The sequence below is a fragment of the Mytilus edulis genome, chromosome 9 (genome assembly GCF_963676685.1).
Source record: "Mytilus edulis chromosome 9, xbMytEdul2.2, whole genome shotgun sequence".
In the NCBI taxonomy this organism is placed as follows: domain Eukaryota; kingdom Metazoa; phylum Mollusca; class Bivalvia; order Mytilida; family Mytilidae; genus Mytilus; species Mytilus edulis.
The window spans coordinates 23,066,790-23,094,605 of NC_092352.1; the positions used below are offsets into that span (position 1 = coordinate 23,066,790).

Sequence of the window (27,816 nt, forward strand, 5' to 3'; positions counted from 1 at the left end):
TGTAATCAACAAAGGAAAAAAAAAAATCTTAACAATATGTCGGTCTAAAAAACGCCAACAAGTTAAGGTGAGTATTAGTTACATATGATTTTTTTCTATAAAATCGAATGTGAAATAGAGCAAATAAATACATCAGTTTTAATATTTTATCTGTATATTATGACAAAGGTAATAAATAATGATACAATATATAGGAGTATTACAAATTTTGATTTTCATTATTATAACACATATAGATATATTTATTGTACCCATGTACAAAAATATTAATGCTGACAGTTTATTATAATGTGCATATGGCTGCTTTCGTTGTTTAAGTATGAACGACAGTTTGCATAACATAAAAGGATTTCAATTGAAAGAAATGCGTCCAATTGAAAATTAACCTTCAAATTGTCCATGGACTATTTCAAACAATGCTCACACTCCTACGGAGTGTTCGATTATTTGCATATTATTCGTGAAATAAAACACTAGAAAGAATAAACCAAATAAGGCAACAAAAGATTAGACATATATAATAGTTACATATGGCACTTAATCGATAATATTGATGGCAATATGATATGTTAGAAGCTGTAGATGAAATCCTGAGGTTACTGATAATTAATTGATTAAAAAAATAGGCTTATGCTTCACCGGGCAACGATTGGAATCTTGAATCAATATATGTATAACATGTAAAAACGATTCTTTGGTGAACTTATTGCGTTGTGTATTTCCAATTGCAGTACCCGTATAGTATTATGTATATAATATTACTGAACGATTATAGTACGCCGTTTGTCCTTTACATCTTCTAGTGCTTATAGCACGTGCACTTTCTCATCTGCTTGGCTGGTATTTTGACTCAGTCATATAATGACCTAGCTATGTTGTCTGAAATAAAAACAAAATGAAAATAATTTTAAATAATTTTTAACCGTTAACTAAAACGGTTTAATTGATTCAGTTGAGATTAGTTGCGCATTTAAAGTGTTGAGGTTGTTACTGAAAGCTACGGTGATTGGGTATCGCACAGTTGGAAATATATTGTTTGTATGATTTAAAAGATCATGGTTCCGTTCCGAAAACCAATGTAAAGTCGGTTGCTTATTTTAAACGTCTTAACTTGGAAGAAAAATTATACAATGAAACTCTTTTAAAAGATTTTGTTTGGATTTGTAAATGTAGCTGTTTTCAAACAAAGTATAAGTTAACAATTTTTTTTTACCTCAATGATCACCAAGATTTTCTTCATGTATCGAACGGTAGTGGTGACTGTCGTCTGCTGTCTGCAAACACTGTTTCATCCTCATCAGACACGTAATTGTCCAGGAAGTCAAATGCTGCAGACACCTGCTTTCCTAAAATGTTCAAAGAGACGAAATTCCTTTACAAATGTACAACTAAATATATTAATAAGTTAGAATTTTAAATATTAGCTGTTAAATGTCACAGTTCACTATAAGTAAGTTCATTAAGAATATTTGACAGTTATTTTTTTCTAAATTAGACTAATCTAAAATCAATTTTGTGTTTTATTTAACTTCGCCCAAATTTAGTATAAAAGAGACAATAAAATTCCCGTGTGAATATCATTGATGGCGAGGGCTGTGCTGCATATCACATTTCGGAATCAAGGTTTTGATGCTCAGCAACTTGGAGAGTAATGCGAGTTAACTGAAGAGTTTGTAAATTGATTTCACAAAAGTGGTCTTTAAGAAATGGCTGTCTTTTAAATGAAGGTTCCTGCTGATGGTAATTAGAGTAAACTGACAATCATCAATCTGAACAAAAAGTTTAATTTTGGTTATAAAACCTCGTTACCTTTAATCATTGACTGAAATGTGATAAAATCAAAAGTGACTATGACATCTTATAATATTGAGTCATTGACCCGTATACATTTATACATACTAAAATATAAATGTTATCAAATATCATTTTTTTCAGCTTAAAATATGCTATTGTTTGGTGACATTTTTTTCATTTAACTTCAAATAAAATAGGTCAGTATTTTGTTGAGAGTGATTAATGAAGACAGAATGTTACAACATACCATCTGTGTTACTTTCACGCTTCTCTAAACGTTTATGCACATGTCCACCATCTCTTCTTTCATTTTCTAAGTAAGCTGAATTTGTATATCCGTTAGTTTTATTTTCAGTCGGTTTGTTATGATGACTCTCTGTTTTATGTGGATAATTTCCATCATATTGATAACGTTTTACTGTGATATCGTCAGTACCATCGTCATTTATATCACTAGGGAGGTCCAACTTCAAATCGTCATTAACGGGCCACTTTTTAGAAATTGGTTCTGGATCTGAAGTCCTCCCTTGCATAGCTCTAATTTTGGCACTATCTGTTGCACATTCCGACAGCTCTGTATCATGAATATCTATTGTTGCTGTTTGTTCGGAAATTTCTTTCGGCGGTCTCCGTTCTTTTGTCTGAAGAATATATGGTTGTTTTTGTTGCCTATGAACATCAGCAGATGTCGCCCTGTCGGGGACTGGCGGTCTATCGGAAGGTCTATCTAACCTTTCTATACTTCTATTTCTTCTATCTTCCATCGGTGATCCTCGTCTTTTCTCTTTCTTCTTTCGTTTCGTGCCTGTCAAATCACTATGTGTTCTTTTCACCTTCTTTCCACGACGTTGGTCATCCGAGGTGTCTCTGTAAGGATCGTAAATATACTCGTGACCCTCTGGATATTCCACAAGCATTGCACGTGAATCTGAAAATATAATACATTTGTAGTTTATAACGTGTATATTCGTTTTAATTGTCAAGACTAGTGACACAAAGTGTGATGATTGTTTTATGTTTGTTAAGGTCAAGCTGATTATTTTGAATGCAAATGGCATCATTTGTTGTGAAAATTAAGTAATTGCTGCAAATTGAAATTCTCGAAAAAAAAATGTAGTTGTTTATTGAAATCATATGAAGATCGACCATATAATGATGAAGCATATTAGGTTAAAGTAAGAACCTACTCGCTGCTAACTTAAAATATTCTACCATCAGCTTATAAGTCCGGTTTTTTTTGGTACTGATATGATTTATAACATACCTTTCTGAAATTATATGTTTATATATTTAGAAATCATTAAGAAACTAACACTCTGGGGGCAAATTCGGCCTTAGATGGACTTGGCTATTATTTGTACGTCACTATTAATCATATACTTCTTGAATTGTTTCGGTACTTGTACATTCTTGGGTTTTAATTTTTGTCTTTAGTCGTAGCCGTATGGTGAAGGCGAATCAAAGAAATGTTTCAAACGGATGACATTTATAAAGCACAAGCATTATTTTTCATTTGTTTTGTCAATAAAAAATCACTTGACCAATACAATAAATCATCAAATAATTGATCCCTTATAATATATATGTAAAACAAAAGCAAAACTCGTTCCCCATTTTGAAATCCAATCTAAATTCGATTTCTTAGGTATATATAGTTTTTTAATTAAATATACAGTGTTTGATATTAATTTTTTTTGTCAATTAACCAACCTCTACTGCTCTGTGATGGATATGGGGGATAGCCTCCATACATATTGAGGTAACTGTTACTTCGTGGCAAGGCATATGGCTCATAATAATTATAAGGGTTGCTATGGTATAGATGCATATTTCCACTTGTATAAACTGGATGACCTCTACCTGAAAAATACAAATTTCAATGTGTTGATCTAAAATGATGCATGGTCTAGAGATATTTCAAATAGTCTTGTGATAAAAAAAACAAGATTGTACACTGGTGCTTTATCAGTTTTGTTTTCTTGTCTGAAATTGTTTTTTTATGTATCTATTTCCAAAAAACTTAAACTGAAAGAAAAACTGTTTATGTTGAAATAATATTCCACTTCTGTTTTTCTTTATAAGGGAAAGGGGGGGGGGGGGGGTCTATACAGTATGAACTATTGAGTAAAATTTGTAAATATTTGTGCATATTATATCAATTTTTTCAATAGTCCCACATGATAAAATTATTAAGAAAAGATAATTAAAATGATCTGAAAGGCGATTTGTGTATATAAAAAGGGTGTTTGCGCTTTTTTTAAATGGACATTTGCGCTTCAGTTCAAAGGGCAAAAAGACCTTGAACTTGTTTTAAAAGTTTATACTTGGAAGTCATCTAAACTTGTTATTAGTATTTCCTACATAATCTCGATGCATAAATATAGTTTTGTCCTTTAATAAGGAGTTGGATCTTTCAACATGCGTCGATCTTTTTCAAAACAAATATCCCAGTGATGATAAGTGATAAATTCAATTCAGCAGACAGTCTGAATGTCAACAACAATATTTAAGTGCAGTCCCCACTAAGTCGGATACATGATTGATTGATAGGTGTATGCTGAATGTCCATTGGCAAATATGGCATGCCTATTCAGGACGAGGTGTCGGATACAACTGACATTATATTAACTATATTAGACTGTATGTCTAAACGTCTGTTCGTGCAGGTAAGATAAACATATGATTTGAAACAAACAAAGGATAGACGACAGTAATCAATCCTAGAAAACAGATTACTATGCTTTAATAGAAGTTTCTATTTTTATAAAAAAAAAAAAAACATAAAAAACATCGAAAACCTAATGTTGCATATTAGTTTTAAAAAAAAGAAGTTAGTATAACTTTCAAAGGAACAAATCGTATAAACTGATCACCCCAAAATGATTTCACTTATAAATAATAAAGAAATGATTTTTTTTCTTATTTCAAGAAGGTCTGAAGAAGTTATTCGAATTTCATTATTATAGTTAAAAAATGTAGTTTAAACAATTCTCTTTTTTTATGTCCTGGATTCTTTCTTAAAGTTTTTTTTTTCAATAACTGCCAAACTCATAAATTGGTACTTTGTGTCTTGATTTTTAAAGTATTTGTTTTTGTGTTCGTGCTTATCTGATGAAGTGTGCTTATCCCTTTTCAGTTAATGTTGTTGCTGGTTTTTTTATTGTTTTGCTTTTGTCAACCCTTAAAACTTAAAAGGCAAAAAGTGATTTTCTCATTGTTGAAGGCGTACAGTGACCAGTAATTGTCTGCATCCTCAACATTTGGTCTTTACCTATTGTCTCACTTGCAGTCATTCTTCATAACCTTGTTTCTCATGATATTGATTTGTATCATTATAATATGCATTGAAGAATGTGTCGCGTTGATATGCATAGGATTGATGTTAATGAGAATGCACCCTAAACACCAAATGTAGTATCCAATGTGAATTATTACCAGGATTGATGTTTATGAGAATGCACCCTACAGACCAAATCTAGTATCCAATGTGACTTATTACCAGGATTGATGTTAATGAGAATGCACCCTACAGACCAAATCTAGTATCCAATATGACTTATTACCAGGATTGATGTTAATGAGAATGCACCCTACAGACCAAATCTAGTATCCAATGTGACTTATTACCATGATTGATGTTAATGAGCATGCACTACTACAGACCAAATCTAGTATCCAATGTGACTTATTACCAGGATTGATGTTAATGAGAATGCACCCTACAGACCAAATCTAGTATCCAATGTGACTTATTACCAGGATTGATGTTAATGAGAATGCACCCTATACAGACCAAATCTAGTATCCAATGTGACTTATTACCAGGATTGATGTTAATGAGAATGCACCCTAAAGACCAAATCTAGTATCCAATGTGACTTAATTATTACCAGGATTGATGTTAATGGGGATGCACCCTACAGACCAAATCTAGTATCCAATGTGACTTATTACCAGGATTGATGTTAATGAGAATGCACCCTACAGACCAAATCTAGTATCCAATATGACTTATTACCAGGATTGATGTTAATGAGAATGCACCCTACAGACCAAATCTAGTATCCAATGTGACTTATTACCAGGATTGATGTTAATGAAAATGCACCCTACAGACCAAATCTAGTATCCAATGTGACTTATTACCAGGATTGATGTTAATGGGGATGCACCCTACAGACCAAATCTATTATCCAATGTGACTTATTACCAGGATTGATGTTAATGAGAATGCACCCTACAGACCAAATCTAGTATCCAATGTGACTTATTACCAGGATTGATGTTAATTAGAATGCACCCTACAGACCAAATCTAGTATCCAATGTGACTTATTACCAGGATTGATGTTAATGGGGATGCACCCTACAGACCAAATCTAGTATCCAATGTGACTTATTACCAGGATTGATGTTAATGAGAATGCACCCTACAGACCAAATCTAGTATCCAATGTGACTTATTACCAGGATTGATGTTAATGAGAATGCACCCTACAGACCAAATCTAGTATCCAATGTGACTTATTACCAGGATTGATGTTAATGAGAATGCACCCTATCCAGACCAAATCTAGTATCCAATGTGACTTAATTATTACCAGGATTGATGTTAATGAGAATGCACCCTACACACCAAATCTAGTATCCAATGTGACTTATTACCAGGATTGATGTTAATGAGAATGCACCCTATACAGACCAAATCTAGTATTCAATGTCACTTAATTATTACCAGGATTGATGTTAATGAGAATGCACCCTACAGACCAAATCTAGTATCCAATGTGACTTAATTATTACCAGGATTGATGTTAATGAGAATGCACCCTAAAGACCAAATCTAGTATCCAATGTGACTTATTACCAGGATTGATGTTAATGAGAATGCACCCTACAGACCAAATCTAGTATCCAATGTGACTTATTACCAGGATTGATGTTAATGAGAATGCACCCTACAGACCAAATCTAGTATCCAATGTGACTTATTACCAGGATTGATGTTAATGGGGATGCACCCTACAGACCAAATCTAGTATCCAATGTGACTTATTACCAGGATTGATGTTAATGAGAATGCACCCTACAGACCAAATCTAGTATCCAATGTGACTTATTACCATGATTGATGTTAATGAGCATGCACTACTACAGACCAAATCTAGTATCCAATGTGACTTATTACCAGGATTGATGTTAATGAGAATGCACCCTACAGACCAAATCTAGTATCCAATGTGACTTATTACCAGGATTGATGTTAATGGGGATGCACCCTACAGACCAAATCTAGTATCCAATGTGACTTATTACCAGGATTGATGTTAATGAGAATGCACCCTACAGACCAAATCTAGAATCCAATGTGACTTATTACCAGGATTGATGTTAATGAGAATGCACCCTACAGACCAAATCTAGTATCCAATGTGACTTATTACCAGGATTGATGTTAATGGGGATGCACCCTACAGACCAAATCTAGTATCCAATGTGACTTATTACCAGGATTGATGTTAATGAGAATGCACCCTACAGACCAAATCTAGTATCCAATGTGACTTATTACCAGGATTGATGTTAATGAGAATGCACCCTAAAGACCAAATCTAGTATCCAATGTGACTTATTACCAGGATTGATGTTAATGAGAATGCACCCTACAGACCAAATCTAGTATCCAATGTGACTTATTACCAGGATTGATGTTAATGAGAATGCACCCTAAAGACCAAATCTAGTATCCAATGTGACTTATTACCAGGATTGATGTTAATGAGAATGCACCCTACAGACCAAATCTAGTATCCAATGTGACTTATTACCAGGATTGATGTTAATGGGGATGCACCCTACAGACCAAATCTAGTATCCAATGTGACTTATTACCAGGATTGATGTTAATGAGAATGCACCCTACAGACCAAATCTAGTATCCAATGTGACTTATTACCAGGATTGATGTTAATGAGAATGCACCCTACAGACCAAATCTAGTATCCAATGTGACTTATTACCAGGATTGATGTTAATGAGAATGCACCCTACAGACCAAATCTAGTATCCAATGTGACTTATTACCAGGATTGATGTTAATGAGAATGCACCCTACAGACCAAATCTAGTATCCAATGTGACTTATTACCAGGATTGATGTTAATGAGAATGCACCCTACAGACCAAATCTAGTATCCAATGTGACTTATTACCAGGATTGATGTTAATGAGAATGCACCCTACAGACCAAATCTAGTATCCAATGTGACTTATTACCAGGATTGATGTTAATGAGAATGCACCCTACAGACCAAATCTAGTATCCCATGTGTGATGTATTACCAACACCAAGTGACAATAAGACCAATGAACATACTAAATGTTTAGTCAATACTTATGACTGTTCTGACACAATTCTGTATGAGTTAACCATTTAATATCTCGTACTAAAAAGGCATAAATATTCTCAATTGGTCTTAATACTATCTCGTGATATAAATGTACTTAAATTACCTTGAAATAATTCGTTTATTCATTTATTACGAATAAATGTAAATAATGGCGCATTAATTTATGTACTTATTTCACTCGAATGACCATATCACCTGCATAGTGTATCTTAAGTACATTTACAACCCCAAAGCTAACAATTAGTATGTCATAAAGATGTAGTCATTGATATATTCAAATGTAAAAGTGTGCTCATCTTGGCTTGAAGTGTCTGAACAATAGTATATGATGTCTTTAACATGCAGTTAACTTTGTTATTAATAAAATTCAATAGAAAGTTACAAACCAAACAAAAGAATTAATGTTTGTGCAATCTTCTAAAAATATAATGCTGAACTAAATTTTGTATAAATCAAATCTAAATTTTAGTGTCTGCGAATAAATCACCCTTGCTACACAGCAAAAATCCAAACAAACATAAAACAAAAGTACAAATTTTTACCGAGCATTTCCAAGTCTGTACCATAGCTTTTGGATCGATATGTAATATATCTTATATCTGTATAATTAGTGATACATAAAAATAACTGTTCTTGACATTAAAAAACATTCTTAATTTGTGGTTTAGAAGTTTTACAAAAATACGGAAACCAGATATAACATATATGTACAAATATATAAACACGTATTTACAACGATAAACTGCAAGTAAAACTTGTATTTTAAGCAATAAAATGCATTCTTAGAAATTTGCAAATAACATTTTTTTTTTATAAATATCTTTATGATTTCTTTAGATCAGATTACAAAAAGACTATCTTTATATCCGTCCACATATATATAAATATCTTCAGTACTACTTTTAACTTAATTAAAAGATAACTAGACAAAACCTATATTAAGTATATCTGTTAATACGATTAACACTATTATATTTTAGATAGTATAAAAGTAAATCCGTAATACGATTATGATGACTTAATAAGCTTCTTACAATCTTCAATTAAAACCTATCTTTAATTTTTCAAGTCAATGCACGAAACACTTAAGTATGTCATGCCCAAAAACGACATGACACGACAACTTACTCTGATGTAGTCGTTCCTCCGACGTTGTTCTCTGCAGAGAAGAACTTCTTTTCCCGTGTCGATCCCTTTCTCTGTCTCTATCTCTATCCCCATAGTGATAGTTGGCTTGAGGTGGCCCAGCATACATACTTGGAGCTCCTCCCATCCATAATCCGTTACTTCCTACTTTCGGAAGTCTGTTTTCAGCATTTCTCGGATCCACCCGTGGATCTACGCCATTTAAAGTGCTATGTTTACTGGAATCGTTTCCCGATTGAAGAGGTTGAAAACGTCTATTATTATTTTTCTTTGGTTCTTTTTTCCGTCTGAAAAGAAAACATAAAGAAACTGAACTTGGTTCATTCTAAGCTTCTGTTTTGTTTCATTTATTCTGGTGCTTTTCAGCTGGCAACTGTTAAGTCATAACTTTTTATAATTTTATTATCTACAGCCGTTTGCATACTTAAATAAGTCTTATAATACAAGAAATACTATATGCATGGAGAGAGCTTCATACAATAACTGAGGGTATTTAGTGAACAATCTTAAAGAAGAATGATTATAAGTGATAATTTTCTAAATTCCATAAAAAAAAGTTACTTGATAAATTAAATTGTTGAACACTAATTCTTCTTTCAAACAAGAATTCTAGTATACAGTCTTTACTTTCTGATGTAAACTATAGTTGTCGTTTGTTTATGTAATTTATAAGTGTTTCTCGTTTTTTTATATAGATTAGACCGTTGAATTTTCCGTTTGAATGGTTTTACACTAGTAATTTTGGGGTCCTTTATAGCTTGTTGTTCGGTGTGAGCCAAGGCTCCGTGTTGAAGGCCGTACATTGACCTATAATGGTTTACTTTTATAAATTGTTATTTGGATGGAGAGTTGTCTCATTGGCACTCACACTTCATCTTCCTTATCTATTAACTTTCACTTGGTGACGAAAACCTAGCTGGTATTCCAATATAAACCTTTGCTATATCTGACATATTTGATTTCAATCTCGAAGAATAAGCTAACTATATTTGTTTTAATCACAGCCACAGTCGGAGACCACATTGTTAGACATTAGTTGTTCAAATTTATTTAACGTGGCACACAAACCAGAATGGGCAAGGCAATTTGGAAAATATCTAGTTAATGCTATAGTTTTCCCTTAGCATTGTAATTTTGGAAACTTTTACTTAAGATGTTTTTCTATTGAAAAAAAGAACCAAGCTAATGGAAATAGGGAATGTGACAAAGAGACAAAAACCCGACCAAAGAGCAGACAACAGCCGAAGGCCACTAATGGGTCTTCAATGCAGCGATCGTTAATTTTAGAAGACTTTTTAAGTACTCCGGAAACAAGGATTCGGTTTGTTTGAAATTCTCTATGAAAGAAATATATAAATGTGTTCATTTTTTTTATATTCCGGTCCTTATATTCTCAAATACGTTTGCCCATGTTGAAAAAGTGTAACTCGCTTGCTCCCAACCAGTCGAAGTAATAACAATAAAACTGAAATTGAAATCATCGACTCTGGGTTATATATATATAGTTATAATGCCATAGTGTTAATATAGGACAGTCAAAAAGGTTGTCCTTTTTTCATGCTCAACACTAAATGCTGATGCGACAAGCAGCTTAGTACACTTAACAGCAACGATAACAAATTACAAAAAGTTTTTACTAAATGGAGTTTTTTTAAGGAGTATAGGGGCAATTTCCCCTGAATTTATTTCAAACCCTGGTCATTTTTAAAAAGTCTTTCTATCTTTACTAAAACTCGCAGTATCCCAGCAAATTATGTGTACCTGGTGGTTCTAACATTATCTTGACTTATTCCAAAACTAGTCATCAAATCAAAAACTCCCGAAGAATGCCAAAGACCGAAATTTGAGAGATTTGTATCAAAAAGCCTTGAACAGCAACATGAAGGGCTAAATAATTTTATGATATATGCTCTCTATAATGTTCAATTTAAAGAATAATTTGACAATTTTTAGATTTTTGACGTGTGAGTGAAACAAACTCAGTGAAATTGGCCCTACTCATTTAATAATATGTATTTATCAATGCGAAAAGCATTTATTTACTGCAAGACTATACAAATCCTTGATTTATACTGCAAAGTCAATTCTATTTCTATCTCAAATCAAACTACACTCTGTGTGCCACTTACTTCCGATATGGACTAAGATATCTTTCATTTACATATGTAACGATTTGAATTCCAAAGAAGGGTATTGGTAAACCAAAATTATACATAGTATACATTGAGGATCATTGAGATGTCTCTTTTGTTTTTATGATAATGACATTCATTCGTGTAAACCATTTAAACAAATTGGTTAAATTTTCATATAGTTTAATCAATCTACATTTATATAAATATTAATGCTTAGTTTAGTAATTGAACATGACAGATCCTGACAAAACAATTCGTGGCCATTCATAATCGTGAATAATCTATCCAACATATACCAATTTGTTCTCAGCAAATTTACATAAAAAGTTAAAAATGTTTACATTATGATGAAAGCCAGAGGCTCTCTGAACACAATTTTTCATAATTTTACGAAAATTAAACAGATTGAAAAGGTTGCAAAATACGAACAATTTTATTAACATATATAAACGTGTGTGTAAAATAAGACTGTTTATACTTTATTTAAAGGAGACTAATTATGTCATGTTGTACAAGGGATCGTTGTTAAGCTAGACGCCATTTTGGTGTTGATTTCAAGCTTTTATGCATCTGCAGTAAAATCTGCATTATAGTAACTCAAGTTTTACATTATCTTTATTTGACATATTATGGTTACCAGTTATATAATTATATTGCTTTTGTGTCATGAAGGAAAGTACACACAAAAACATCAGATAGAGCATGTTAAAGTATAGAAGTCGTAAACAATTTAAGTATATTGAATTATTCATCCAAAATATTGATTGTGAAGTATAGTCAAAATATACAGATGAAATATAGAATAGATGTCCTGACAAAAAAGTCGAGATTGATTTCAACATTACGTGACTTGCAACATTAGTTATTGTAAAACAATATTGTAATATTATAAGAGCTTAAATATGAATTGTAGTATATTTTGCTTTGTCATTCTAGATCGATCACTATAGAAATTAACAAATCATGGTGTTTCTGACTTCCTAATGGATGATCATGAATATAAAAAAAGAGACTACAAATTGTCCAAAAAATAGGTCACTTCTATAAAAAAAAAAAAATAGCATCCACATAAAATTTATACATTAATGAAGGTAGGCTTGATAAACTAAGGACTGGTGACCGTGTATTTTATCACATAAATGTCAGTGTAAATTATAAGATTGCAAACTGAGGAAACTAGAGTCTGTAAGGATTGTTTTTGCTAATCTGGCAACTAATTGCATTATACTGATTGTGACCCATATTCCAAAAATATGGTGCTAGTTCAAAAGGAAATAATGATACGGATTTTGCAGCTTACATCAACAACATTTCATTTGATACCACATGCATATAATTATTCTTATTTTACTTTGCAACCCCCCCCCCCCTAATAAAAATCAAAAAGCTACAATATGTGTTCCATCTTACAAGAGCAGACAACGCAGACAACGTGCATTACAATTCTGAATGTTTTTTTTCCGTTTGGGGAAGAATAAACAAAGGTCCTTTAGTTAGTCTCAACCAGATGATCTGAGTAGTCGCTGACTATAAAAAAAATGTATGAAATTCCAACGTCACTTGAAACATAATACATTGAAGTAAAACCCTCATGGTATAGTATTTCATATAAAGGTAGGACTTCCTAGTATTAGAGTGAGAAATAGTGGTTTTTTTCTTTAAACATTCGCGGAAAAACAAATACATGTATTTCATATAAACAGGTGTATTAGGGTTGATTTTAGCATCTCTACATTTTGTTTAATGTCTGAATTCCTTATGAATAATAATTTCGTTTTGAATTGGTTTTAAAATATAACATAAAAATTCTTGAGGATTATGAGGGTATGATCAGAATCCAGTCATGGTATACACTTGTTTGTTGCAGCCGTATGGGCTACCAATGTAAGACTATTGTTGAAACCCCATTAAAACAAAATTCACAGTATGAATGGAAGGCCGAATCCAAACTAACCTAATAAAGTTAAAATTGCCTATTAAAATATATTGAAGTAAATAACTTATATAATAAGATTTTTAACTGCTATTCACACAATTACCAACAAAAAGAAATTTGATTTGACAGACATGAAGAAAAACGAAACAGAACCCCGTCATACCAGGAAAAGTTTCTTATCTATAGGCCAAGGATAACGTTAAGTTACATTGAATGTGTGACTTCACACATTTTTTCCTGATATAATAGATTATGATACCCCACAAAAAAATCAAAATAAAATGCAAAAAAAAAAATCATAAAAGTTTTGAAAAAAATGTAATGAATGAATGAATGTACTTCAGATTAATAGAATGTACGTGAAAGGTTAAAATGTTATAGAAATATATTAAAATCATCAAATTCTTCAATGTGTTCTAAAATTCATTGATCATGTACTCGTTCACACTAACTTTCTAATGACTTTCTCATATCTTTTAAACCGTTTAAGTCGTGAATAACCCTACACCACTGGAGGGGATAATTCTTCTATGTGAAATGTTTTCGATAAAAAAAATATATATACCTAGCTATATATAGGGTTTGATAAAATATATACATGAGTAATAAATCTTTTCAGATGACTGAGGTATACTTATAGTATACATATACCCATGAAGTGTCACGAATTGTTTTGGGTGTGTATACAAGGTGTTTTTCTGACTAAGAGATATGTGAGCCGATACGGTATTGTCTGTTTTGAACATTCAATAAACTGCTATTGTAATAACTTGTGTGTCTTACAAAAGCAAATATTTTACACCGATCGATTGACCCACAAATATTTTAAATATCTACCTATTCGTTATTACACGAGTGTACGGTAACAAATGATTATGTAGTGTTTACTTGTTGTAAAGCCCAGACAACAACAAATTTGTACAGTTTATTATACATGTATAAGTGTAATCATTAAACTATAGGGTTTCATTACTTGTGTTACTATATACTGCACGTTAAAGGAATATTCGGATAAGACAACAATCCTATGATATCATTACGAAGAGGGGTGGCCAGGAGGTCCCTTATTCCTACTTCACTACCCAAACTCCCACCCACTTTTATCCCTATCTATACTCTCAATTTGCGCACCCTTCTCCCACTTCCCTTCCCCTAACTACCAGACGAAAATCGGTCAAATGTGTTTCCTCAGATTATCCTTTCCCAACTCTCCCCCTTATTCCCGCCCGACTTCCACTTCCCTCCTCCTTCCTCCCAACTTCGGTTTTCTCATTTCCATTTTCCCTTTTCCTTTCCCCTGTTCACCCACTCTTATAATCCATCAAATACTTGGAACAACACTTGGATTGATCTTCGTGAAAACAGTAACTGGATATACATATTAGACTATGAACTAAAGATCTCACGTTTTTCTCACATCTCACACGAAGTCACGGGATGCTTCCTTGTTTACCTTTTCAAGGAGATTTTTGTTAACTATTGCCTAATTGTAACCGTTATTTCTCCATACACCCGTGCTTTTAAAATTCAAATATTTAACGATTTCAAAACTGCAAGTTAAATCGCTTTAAAGTACAAGAACCTTTAATTTAATTTTATCTACATACCCACAGCAGCAATATATACAGATAGCAATGGTAACCATTAAGACAACTAGTCCTGCAAGTGAACCTCCAACTATTGCTATCAATTCTTCACGGTTTACCATACTGGATCAACTGAAAATAGAAACAACAATATATATAGAGAGACATATTATAAATGGTGAAAAGGCTTATGACTCAGTTACAACTTAAGTTAAATGACCAAAAAAAACAAAAAAACACGATAAAAGCAAAAATAGTTTCAACTCATAAGCATGAATTGAGGAATGTTGTTTACGCATTTTTTTCATTTTCAATAAATACATGTGGTGTATGTCAGTCTGTTCAAAATACAGGGCGTGTTTGAATATCGTGGTTATTTAAATTATTTAAACCACACTACCATGTAGCTTCCGGTTTTCAAAAAGACAGGCTTTAAAAATAAAAAATTGGATGGTTATGTCTTTAAATGTAAAATGTAAATGACACTAAATATGACATTGTCGGCAAATATGACAAGAGTCTATAAGTTTGTAATAAGACAATAAATCATCAAGCTCGTTTACCTTTCCCCTTAAGCATTGTATGTGTATCTTATTACATTATAAACCGTAACCAGGTCATTGTGTCACACACAGTGCTTCAGAACTTTTTGACCATCTTGACCCATTCCGCTTTGTTTTATCATATTGGCTTTTTCTTGCTTGAGACTGTCAGAAATGTTCAAAAGCCTTAAATTACCAGATTTCATGAACATATTTTCTTTTGAAAATTATATAAATATTTGTGATGAAAAAAATTTATGTTTGGAATTCAGAACATGGACCCATAAACTTCTAGTTAAATACGGAAGATAGTCTAAATTAGAACATGCAGATAAATAGACAGTGTAATTAATGTCATCAACTAGGATATAAAAATAACGACACGTGTTAAGAATGTCCCTTATATTTATATGCACCGTAAAATGGCAAGCTTTAAAGCCACAAATAGACATTGGTGACGGATGCCAAATAGTCCTTTATAACATAAAGAGGATAACTGGAACCACATAACATAATGGATATTAAAGAAGACCACACCAATCACTAACGCTAGACTCCTCCGGAAAAAAATCGACACGCAAAGACAAAACATCAACGGACAACACACTGTCCAGATTACCTGACTTGATAGAAACACAAGCTCTGTAGGATAACTTAGTCTCCCCTTTTCCTTGATAGATTATGGTGAAAAACACAAAAAAATGCACAATGTAGCTACCAATGTTTACATTTTAGAAATGAGAGACATTTTTTTTAACATACAAAACACCCTATCCTCTAGAATCTTTTTTTGATTTTGAAATAAAAACATGTTTCTTTGATCGAAATAGCAGTTTTCATTTGACGAAAAAAAACAATTTAAATATTAAAGAACATAAGGGGTGGTCACGAAGTATACAAATGCCTGTCTTGGTGCGAGTTTGTATTACCGAATCTCGTTTAGGTTAGAGTGTTAATAGTTTCTTGCCCCACGGTTTGTCAGTACACCTACCTTGCACTAGGCCTGTCTCGTTTGTGTATTATCTTACAGATCTGTGTTTTGCTAATATATCATCTATACCTGTCATAAAATTTTTGATTACCAACCTTATTTGAAAAAAAATAGTGTCCTATCCAAATGAGTAATCCTTGTACAGAAGGCTTATTTGAAAATGTTTACATGATACAAATCTTTTAAGTTATGGATTTGATTGTGTCGCACATTTTTCCATTAAAACTCAAATGTAAACATTTAATATTAACACAATCATGTCCAACTTAGACGTCACATATACTTATCACCTTAGGTTAAATCACCAATGTCCCAAGTAATAACAGGGTATAAAATCTTGTTCCAATCAATTTTATAAAACTGACAAATTACAAATAGTCCATAAACTGCGTATATAAATAGGAAGTGTATAGGTAAAATTCACACAAAACTTAATCAACAATTTCAACATACATGTATTTGAATTTTTTTTCCAGGTACACCGAATTGAGGTGAATTTGTAAAACATATTACCATATAAATTCCATAGCACTAAACACGTTTTCTCCTGACGAAGTTTTGATCGATCTTCTATTCATTATACATGTTATAATAGTAGGACATTCTTTTGTCAATATCCAATCAATATCTGATAAACAGATTGATGTAATCTCTTGTTAGACATTTATTGTTCATAATCACAAGTGGTGGGAGGGACTAAACATGAAAAAATATGGTCAAATGCTTCACTGTAAATGTTATTTCACAATGTTATAAAAATAAGGAGATGTGGTATGATTTCCAATGAGACAACTATCTACTTAAGTTCAAATGAATCCAGTAAGCAGTTATAGGTCTCATAGGCAACCGTACGGCCTTCAACTATGAGAAACCCCAATACAATACGGTTGGCTATAAAAGGTCCCGACATGATAAATAAGAAACAATTCACTGGGAAAAAACTAACGGTTTAATTTATAACAAAACAATTTACGAAAAACAAACATAACAGGCATGAGCCAACGACAACCACTGAGCTACAGGCTCCTGACTTGGCCAAGGCACTTAAAGAATGTCGCGGTGTTGTACATAATTGTGAGCGCTAAACCCTCATCTAACCTAGGACAGAGGTGTAACAGTACAACATAAGAACAAACTATAAAAATCAGTTGAAAAAGGTTTTTACAACTAATCGGATGAATAAAAATAGAAAATACATCTAACAAAAACAGTGTGGACGTGTAGTTATACATTCCCCCAACAAAAAAGATACTAGGTACAGATCTGAGAGAACTCGTAGTTACTGACAGCTACTTCAAAGTCGATAAAAAAAAGCATATATCAAATAAGGTTGGTATGCAAAACTTTTATGACAGTTTTAGATAATACAATACCAAAAAAAAACACAAATACATCAATACATCAATGTATCTAAGACTAGAATATCAGTCAGTACACATCCAACATCCAATGGATTTAGTGTAAAGACGTCATTAACAGTCGGAGAAAAACATGACCTTGTGCAATGTCAAACTATATGTATCGACAGATTGTAGTTCCATGAAAAACTATTTGTGTTGGTTCATTTGAACTGATGACTGAAAAGATAATCAAGTATATCTATTATATAAAAAAGAAGATGTGGTATGATTGCCAATGAGACAACTGTCCACAAGTTGAAAAAGATTTGGTCGATGGACGAGTGGTAGCATTTATTACGCAAGAATATTTATTGACAGCAAACCAAAAAGCTTTTGGATACATGCATTATATCATCGCCATAGTGCGTTATAAAGGGTCGTTTCAAAATTACCTCATGGTGCTTATTTAAAAGAGATGGCAATGGAGACCAAATTAAAACATCGACTATACATATCTGAATTAGAAGTACAAATAAACGAATGAAATATTGAATGAATCACTGAACCCCGGGCAGAATACTTAAGTAAATTTGGGTCGTTCTAAGGTCACATTTCTATGGCTAATTCGCCATGATTTATATCTTGTGCTCCAAGCTAAATGTTGTGATATACTATTGCTGGTAAAATATCCTCTTAGATTTGATCAAAATGTGTATTAATACTGAATAAAATTATCGGACAACAACCATTAGAACTTATAAAGGGTGTAATTTTTCCATTAAATATGATGTTGATGGGGTGTTTCAATACGGGACTATTAGATAATGCTGATCTTATCCTCTTAAACTTTCAAAATTATGCAATAAGATTATATGATATGTGTTAATTCTTAAAAGCAAATTGAAAGAAACTAATTTAAACTGTTATTACGATATTTGAATATTTTAACCCATAGTTACTAGTTATAGTTTGTACCGATCTGTTGCATTTTTGTATTCTTCAATTAACATACAGAAAGTATACCAAATTGAAAAGGTTTACCTAAAATAAAGATTTAATTATAAATAAGATAGGTATGGATTACTTATATCTTTTTAGATATAGAATTACAGAAGAGATACATGTTATACGAGATAAACCTCCAGTTTTATTATTTTCAAAAAGCAATAAAAAAGATGCCACAATAGATTAAGGATGGCTTGTTTAAGAATTTGAAATATTTAGCTTTTAAACTGATTGCATTCTTTATACACCAGTGATTCAAGCGGATCTCAATAACTGACGAGCATTTAACGACTTTAAAAAGGAACAATTTTGAGCAATGTGTACAAAAATGTGACCATTTCTCAAAAAAAACATTTTAAAAACGATTATAATTGTAACAGCATGTAATCACATTGATATCTATCTATAACAAAACTGTTATGTATTTTAATCTGTCCTGACAAGTAGGAAGTTAAAAAGGACCTTGGGGTGGACTTACAGAGGATATAATCTTATATATTGAAAGAAATAGGCGTTGATGCTGTACATCTACATGTATCCATATCTAGTATCATTAAGGCTCCATAGACCCATTTTCACTAGCCAGGGTTAACGATCCCGTCCCCTCCTCTGCTCTGGAGAGGAAGGAACTGGGCCATAACTTGTCTGGTGAAGATGCATATACCAAATTAAAATAAAAACTGCACTCTTAAATAAAAACAACTAAAAACCGCAGATTTTGAAGGATTCGAAACATTCATGTTTTATGTGATGGAATACATGTAAAACACTTCTTTTTTTACATTACAATTTTACTGATTTAAAACATACCAACATACGTTTGATGGATATCTCATTTTCAGAAAGTATTATATATAACGACATGAATATAAGACATGAATATGTTCAAGGGAAGACAAAACACTACTGTACAACATTTTAAGGTACATAACATAAGTTTATGTATGTAAATAGTGACACACAATCTATTTCTGTGTCATAAATATCTAACTCCATGTTTTCAGATACAACTACAAGTTACTTTTTTGTATATTGCTTCATGTTGACCTGTCTCGTGTCTATTAACAAATTTGGTGGACAAAAACAGAAAAAGGAATCAAACCTATAAAATATATGTTATGCAAAAACAGAATTAAATGTAAGAAATAATTACGTCTGTAACAAAAACAAACCTACATGTAGTATATACTCAATCCTACAAATTTTCAACAGGTATAAAGTTTCAGAGGTTCCTTTTAAAATCAGTCACTGGAACTGCGGACAAGGGACTCTTGGTTAACCGACTGTTATAAGATTTGTTGTATATATGTTGTAATTTGTATTTTTTGTCAAAAGCTTTACGACAATATAGATTATTTAAAATAAAACCAACGAGATGGGTGGAACGACATGCTTACAACATGAGTAAGTCTTAATCTAGAGGCTAATACTAAGATATACATTTTAATCTGCTTTCTTCAAACATATCATCTCCCAAAGGCCAAACGTCTCAATTGTTTTGTATCTTGGTGAATATATTAGTTATAAATATTCTGAATTTAAAAACACGATGTTCCATACTGGGGTTGACACGAACTTGTCACTTAAAATTGTCAAATATTTAGGACAGTATTTTTGTTTATAATTCACCATTCGCTTTAAAAAAATAAAAAGGTCTATAATATCTGTGAAAATATCAGTCGTTGACTTCAGATTTTTTTAAATGATAAATAATGCAAAGTAAAACATGACAAATGTTTTTTTCCATCTTTTAAGTATATAAAGAGGTTTAAAAAGAAGGAGGTTTATTTATTGATACAAAATACTTAAGCTTAATATTTGATAAATGATAATGAAGAAAAGCTCTTCGACCTCTATGGTATGTGTGACATTTATATTTTAAACCTCTTATGTATTTCAATTCTGTAATTTTCTGGAATCTCTAATCCTAAATCATGACACCCGTTCTAAATTGAAATATACGAGGAAGACAAAAAAATACAACGGTAAAGCAAAAACATTCAGTAAAGAACGAACACACGTTGCATTGTATCTTTACTTCTTTATATAGAAATCATAAACATAGACTTACATATTTGTAAATTATTTCCCAAAACATCCCAGAATATTAAACTGATGTAGTGTATCTACGTGACAGATGTATTCATGTACCATCTGCTATTACAGTACATACCAAGGTGTAAATTGTAAAACATTTTATAAGGTCATAAAAGCCAGTTATTGGTTTTATAATTTTCCACAAAAGTCAATAACACGTTTTAAAGATTTGTATTTCTTACTATACTGACAAATCCTTGATTACTACAACAAAAATTAGTATTAGAGAAGTTTTCTGATTTTATTGTTTGTATTAGTCCATTAGTTGATTAAGAATGCTGATGTTTTCTCATCTTTAGAATACCTTTTCCCATATAACGGTCAACATTAGCTTAGATGTTATTCAAGAAAGTTCTATTGAAAATAAAAACATACCGTTATTTATTTATGATGTAATAAAATCGTGAATAAAAGCATGATTAATAAGTTCCTAATTCTCGTTAATACCTAAATCCTTGTGTGACCGCATATAGTATGCCAGATTAAATTATGTATACAAAGATTTGTAAGTGAATGAGTGTAAACATGTAATTTCATTTTTAAATATTTACAACATTCTCGATAAACAAACTAAAGTACCCAGTATGAAAATTACCCAGCCTTCCCATGAAAAATTGATTAAAACAAATTGTAAATTGAACTTTTATTGAACTTTGATTTAATATTTATGTAATTTTTAAAGACACTATATGATTAAAAATTTTATGTATCATAAATTTGTGATGGTGTACAAATTGTTTATTTCTTGATTGGGAATAACCGGCATAACATGTCTTATACTTTGAAACTGTTTTGAATTAGTATGTAGGCATATACATACCCATACGTACATCCTTACATATGACATATGTAAGGATGTACGTATGGGTAATAATGTACTCAGAATAAAAGCATAAATTGAATTTAAAAAAAAATTGGACATTGAGTGTATGAAATGTATATGTCCTTTTGTGTCCCTATGTTGTCGCCTCGTTGACTTGTAGCCTACATCTCCTTTGTTTTAAGTACCCTGAATGAATACCTAAATATATGTAAGGTATTTACATACAATTAGATATGAAAGATTTGTATATGATTAGAGCTTAAAATAATATAGCACGTACCTTTTATGTAGCATTAAATTGTAAAGTGTGTATTATAATTACCTGAGTCAAGTACTAAACGAATATCCAAAGAAGATCAAAAGTCAATTGAGGAGAAAGATTTTAAAGATTAATTTCCACCTAAAACTACGAAAGTTGACACAGAAATGAACAGTGTCCTGCTAGTCATTATACGTTAATATATCCTCCTTTAACTCTGTTGCGATCATTGACGCGAGACCTATTCATTTCTTCCCCTGTACGTCTCGCGGCATTATATTAAATTACATTTTTGTCATGCGCACAACATATTAAAATTTTAATAGCTACATTTTCATTCTTTAATAATAGTATATACGTTTACAAGGAAAATGTATCAAAAGGTCAAATATTTTAAAGCGCATATTTCAAAGTTTTAGATTATGTTTCATGCCATGTAAGTGAAATATTGTTGATTTTTTTTTAAAGATAAAAATCTTTACAATAAAAGAGAATGAGTATTTTGAAGCTGCCCTTCTCACTTTAACACTAAAATCATAAAGTAATAAAGATATATGAAGTAAAAATCATCAAGGTACACAAGAACAAACCTGTCAGATATATTACTGCTATTATATTCGAATTTTGTTCAGCATATTTACTATCAAAATTTTCCACAGGACTTTTAACAATCACAAGCCTGAGTAAATCAATCAAATAAACTTCAGATGCATTTGAGGAAAAAATACTGCGCATTTTTGACAGTGGATATAGTTGGCTTAATTCAACTCAACTTAACTGTCTGAAAAAAACACGTATTTTTACACTTGTTGGAGAACCCCCATTTTTCTTTCTAGGTTTTAAAAGATGTTTGGGTTGCTTTTGGAAGAATTAAATTAGGTGATATTTTTTTCAATGTCTGTTCTTTGTATCAATAACGGCCTTGTAATCCTTTGTTCTTGGAAAACTACATTTTCCGATGATTTCAAACTGGACCATCCTAAAATAACTGTATAAGGGTACGCTAGCTAGCATGTACGATATTAAGCATGTACCGTTGGTGTTATTTCTGGTTATGTCTTTTTGTTAGGCAGTTTTTAAAACAAACCGTTGTCCGAAGGAATAGGGGAATGATTAGGCGCCCGCTCACATGTTTAACCCCGCCACATTCTGTATGTATGTGCCTGTCCCAAGTCATGAGCCTGTAGTTCAGTGATTACCGTTTGTTGCTATGTTACCTCAAGTATGTTACATATTTATGTTTTTCGTGCATTATCTTTAACATAAATTTGGCTGTTAGTTTTCTCGTTTGAATTGTTTTACATTTGTCATTTCGGGGTCTTTTAAAGCCGTCTATGTAGTATGGGCTTTGCTCATTATTGAAAGCTATACGGTAAACTATAGCTGTTAATTTCTGTATCATTTGGTTTGTTATGAAGAGTTTTCTCATTGGTAATCATACCACATCTTTTTTTATATGCATTGAAACTGTTTCTAAAATCAAGCGAATGTTAGGCAATTAGACAAGGGCCATAGCTAGTGAGCTTTGAAATATTTTCTGTTAGTTGAAATACATGCTCAATAACCATTGCAAGTTATATACTTGAGGTCGGTATTTTAGTATTTTGATATTTGATAACCATATTACCATATCGGACAGATTATATTGTTTTGTCAAGTCAATCTTTAACATGATTCCACATGCATCTATAGATACACTGGCTGTTCATTGTTTCAAAGAAACCATTTTTATTCTTTAATCTATTTTTCAGTTTTGAATGGGGAAAAATCAATTAATATAATATTGAGGTATATAGAAATTATATAAATTCATACGCTCGTACAAATCTATTCGGTACAAAATAAAGTTATAAGAAAATTTTACAAATAACTTTTGTGACATTCGTATTCTATACAAATAAAGTATATTATTATTTAAAATGTAACAGCTTGTGGATGTGCAGAATAGAAGAGGCATGGTTCCTTAATCGATGATTTGGCTGATTTAAAGTATCTAGATATAAGAGACATCCACTCTAAAAGTGGAGGATACATTGCATTCACTTTGTCAGTCCGTCCGTCCGTCTGTTTGTCAGTTAGTCGATCCGTTTACAACACATTCTCATCTTTCAGTAACTGCAAGTACTTTCAGATCTGTTCTTAGTGTTGTTGTTTTTTTACGTTTTTGTTAGTTGTTTTATATGCGCTATGTATCAATTCAACAATAAAACAATTCAAACGCGAAAACTATTATAACAGCCTGATAAAATCATTTACGCACAAAACAATACCTCGTATTCAATGATTCAAACATTGACAGTATCAAGTATAAAGCTCTTGACATAATTTGTTCATTTATTACCCGAATAGTCACGTTATTATTGGTGACATAACATTGTCAACAACATATCTGCTAGGTAATACCGTGAGTCTTAATCTATGAATTGAAAACTATCCTATTCAAATTGATTTTATCTACTCAAGATGACTTAGATACTGCAACATTCCAATAAGCTAAAGCTCTCAGGTCTATGCAACAAAAAATTACAATTCTCAACGGTTTTTATATGAAACATTCATGCAAATCTATCTGTTACTAGACACCTGTCCTAATTTTATGATAAATGTGTTGTAATCGCATAATATACTTCAAACAGTATTATTTTTATGCGTTAATAACATTACAAAAACTCTTGTTAAAAGAATAGGGTATTGGATATTTTGTGGAAAACCTAACATTAAAAAGAGGAAAAATGCACATTATAGTATCTTCCAATTGTCGGTTTATTAGCCTATTACTATTACAAATAACATTAACAGTACCAATTTTTCTGCACCAGATGCGCATTTCGACAATACATGTCTCTTCAGTGATGCTCGTGGCCAAAATATGTAAAATCCAAAGCTTATATAAAAGATGAAGAGCTATAATCCAAAAGTTTCAAAAAGTATAGCCAAATCCGTGAAAGGAATCAGAGCTTTGCACGAGGGAGATACATTCCTTAATTTATAATAGTTTTCAATATTTTGTAACAGCAAATTTAATAACAGTAAAAATCCGTATTTTCATGGCAGTACCGGAGTACTTGTTACTGGGATGGTGATACCCTCGGGGACTAACAGTCCACCAACAGAGGCATCGACCCAGTTGTAGTAATAACATTAACGGTACCAATTTTTCTGCACCAGATGTTTCAAATTACTAAAATCTTATCCTATCAGACGAGCCGAAGACTTACAATGAAGCTTTCACTATATAAGGTTGTGTAAACTTCCATCGAGGACCCTGAACTTTTCCTAAAGCTCATGGAATAGAAGGAAAACATTTGAACACTTTTCACAATCATTATACTTACTTTTAACATACAGTAGACCAATAAAAAGTCTAATTACAACGTATGCTTCATAAATGGAACGGTTAATGTACATAAAAACATCTTGTTTTAGAAAGAAACACCGTTATACTTTGTAAAATATACTATCTGTGTAATAGAAAAACATCTATGAAACTTAATTATCTTTTTAAATTTGTGGACAAGTGGTTAACATAAATCATCCTTCTTATAGAAACAAGCAGTGGATCTCTTCTACTTGTCACTCATTCATTTTTTTTTAAACTTCTGCAAGGCCTTTTTAAAAATGAACAAAAGGAACATACATAGAACAAAAGGAACATACATATAAGCCTTTAACCTCTATTCCGCTTTACACGATGACTGAACAAGAGGCATAAACCTATGCTCATGGTGACCATGATGATCGTATCATTAACATTGAACGTGAAAGAAGGAAATAAGGATATACCAGATGCAGCTAGATTTTTTCTTCTCATAACTTTGCTTGTACCTATAGAATTGATGATACTAGGTTGAGATATGAACTGATACGGTAAAAAAGATGAAATCGATTTTCCCAACATATCGTAAAATATCACCATGTTAAGTATACTTTTCGGTTTTATTTTCTTCCAAACCAAGCAGGATTAATATTTGTTCCACAGATGTACAAGTTGTGGTCCGTATATTGTTGTCACTGTCATTACATGCACTCGTCTCAGATTTTTTTCCCTTTATACCGTTATATAAAGGTATATAGGGAAAACAAATTCTGAGACGAGTGCCTGTGGTCATGTTCTGTTACTTGTGTCTTGTATAACAAACGAGTGCCACATCGAATGGTTTAAACGAGTGTCACATCGAATGGTTTTAAACCATTCGATGTGGCACTCGTTTGTTATACAAGACACTTTTAACGTCTCTTTTAAAGGGGATGATTTCACCGATTAGACGCAAATTCTCATATTTATAACATACCAATATGTGTATCCACACTACAAGAAGCCTAGAAGAAACATTAAACAAGCATGGACACGAAAAAAAAATTAACAACATGCCGTATGTGTTATACACTAGGCGCAATGTAATTGATCGAAATCATCTCCGAAGAATGCCGATGGTCTACGATCCGATTAGAACATAAATATTAAAAAAATACACATCAAAGCACGCGCAATCGTAGAATAACGATTTATCTAGGTCTGTTTGATTGCATGCCAAACATATAGAAATCGGTTTTACTTGTTAAAGAATAATACTTGAGGATCGAATCAGTCAACGAAATTGATTTTTTTGCGACTCCCTTGTTTCACTTTCAATGTTAACATTCTTTTCTTTTTGGTAACCGAACATGCTTAGAATACGCGTTACCTCTATCTAAGGCTCAAAATGAAGGTCACATGAAAACGGATTCACATGAGGTTAATTTTTTGACCTACAATCCAATAATACATATGCGATATATTTGGGCATATTTTGAGGAAAAGGAACCAAACTGACCCACTAATAGCTTTATGTTATTTGTGAATTCTTTAAATATAAATCTTTGAATCAAAACAAAAATGTTTGTCTAAATTGTAGATAATGCCTTATAGTTCAGCCCGATTGTATTATTATTTAGATATTTGTTTACATGTTGTACTCTTATTTACAGGTCTTCGTTGACAAGTTTTACCATAAAGATCAAGGTCTACTGCATCGTTTTATACATGCAATACCTTGGGGTAAACAGCAAAAAAGAATAATTAAGTGTTGATCAGAAAAAAGACTTAACCCGGAACTTCAGCAAGACAGGTAAATTAATTACTTTTTAGTATACCAAACCTTATCAATCTTTTGCACAACACATATAGTGTGTACATTACTTCTGCAACTGTTAAAAAATGATTATTTTATCATGCTTTTAGTTTACTTTTGATTTTGAGATTTAAATAATAGTTAAACAATTTACTTACATTTATTGTAGTTGATATATCAATTGCGCTGCAATCTTATGTAGAATAACCTCCGGTCTGAAAGATTAGTATACATTTACTTTACCAACCAGGTGGTTGTAAGGTGTGTGTAATGGGTTTATCATACTGAAATATTAAAATTCCACAACTGGAGAGATAGACCTTTCTCTTGTCAACACGACTGTCTCATAGTATTTATTACTTATTTATTCAATTTAAAATGAACTTTCACATCAAAGTATACCACTGTGTATTGACGTATATAACACTAGTCCTTTCGATAAAAATTCAGCAACACCCTTTATCTCAGCACATTTAACCAAAGCCGATTAATGGAGAAGTTAATATTGTCGTTCTTAGTTATTGTACAATTAGTTGAAACCTTAACATGTGGTTATTGAAAAAGGCAGAAGCAAAAACGTTTTAAAAATGAAAGCGCAAATCTGCGCATTCATAGTTTGTGTTTTTGCTTCTGTATTTCAAT

General features: G+C 31.9%; 1 protein-coding gene across 15 annotated transcripts; it reads right to left on the reverse strand.

Moving 5' to 3' along the window:
* Positions 1–132: 132 nt before the first annotated feature.
* Positions 133–27,816, reverse strand: LOC139487822 (uncharacterized). 15 transcript variants are annotated; one of them, XM_071272959.1, is made up of 8 exons: positions 27,333–27,356; positions 15,028–15,138; positions 9,332–9,636; positions 8,746–8,802; positions 3,505–3,654; positions 2,042–2,722; positions 1,214–1,346; positions 133–879 (listed from the first exon to the last, which is right to left on the reverse strand). In XM_071272959.1, the coding sequence occupies exons 2-7, from the start codon at positions 15,126–15,128 to the stop codon at positions 1,237–1,239; spliced, it is 1,404 nt and encodes a 467-aa protein (XP_071129060.1). In that variant the 5' UTR covers positions 15,129–15,138; positions 27,333–27,356; the 3' UTR covers positions 133–879; positions 1,214–1,236. The 15 variants fall into 15 exon arrangements, with proteins under 15 accessions (XP_071129060.1, XP_071129057.1, XP_071129063.1 ...); XM_071272956.1 differs by lacking the exon at positions 27,333–27,356 and adding an exon at positions 22,127–22,341; XM_071272962.1 differs by lacking the exon at positions 27,333–27,356 and adding an exon at positions 20,956–20,978.

Excerpts from the sequence above, each read along its gene's own strand:
- LOC139487822 (XM_071272959.1), bottom strand. The coding sequence starts at position 15,128 with ATGGTAAACCGTGAAGAATTGATAGCAATAGTTGGAGGTTCACTTGCA. Across the intron at positions 9,637-15,027 it reads TGTATATATTGCTGCTGTGG|ACGGAAAAAAGAACCAAAGA; the intron begins GTATGTAGATAA and ends TTTTCTTTTCAG. Across the intron at positions 3,655-8,745 it reads TACAGACTTGGAAATGCTCG|GTAGAGGTCATCCAGTTTAT; the intron begins GTAAAAATTTGT and ends TGTATTTTTCAG.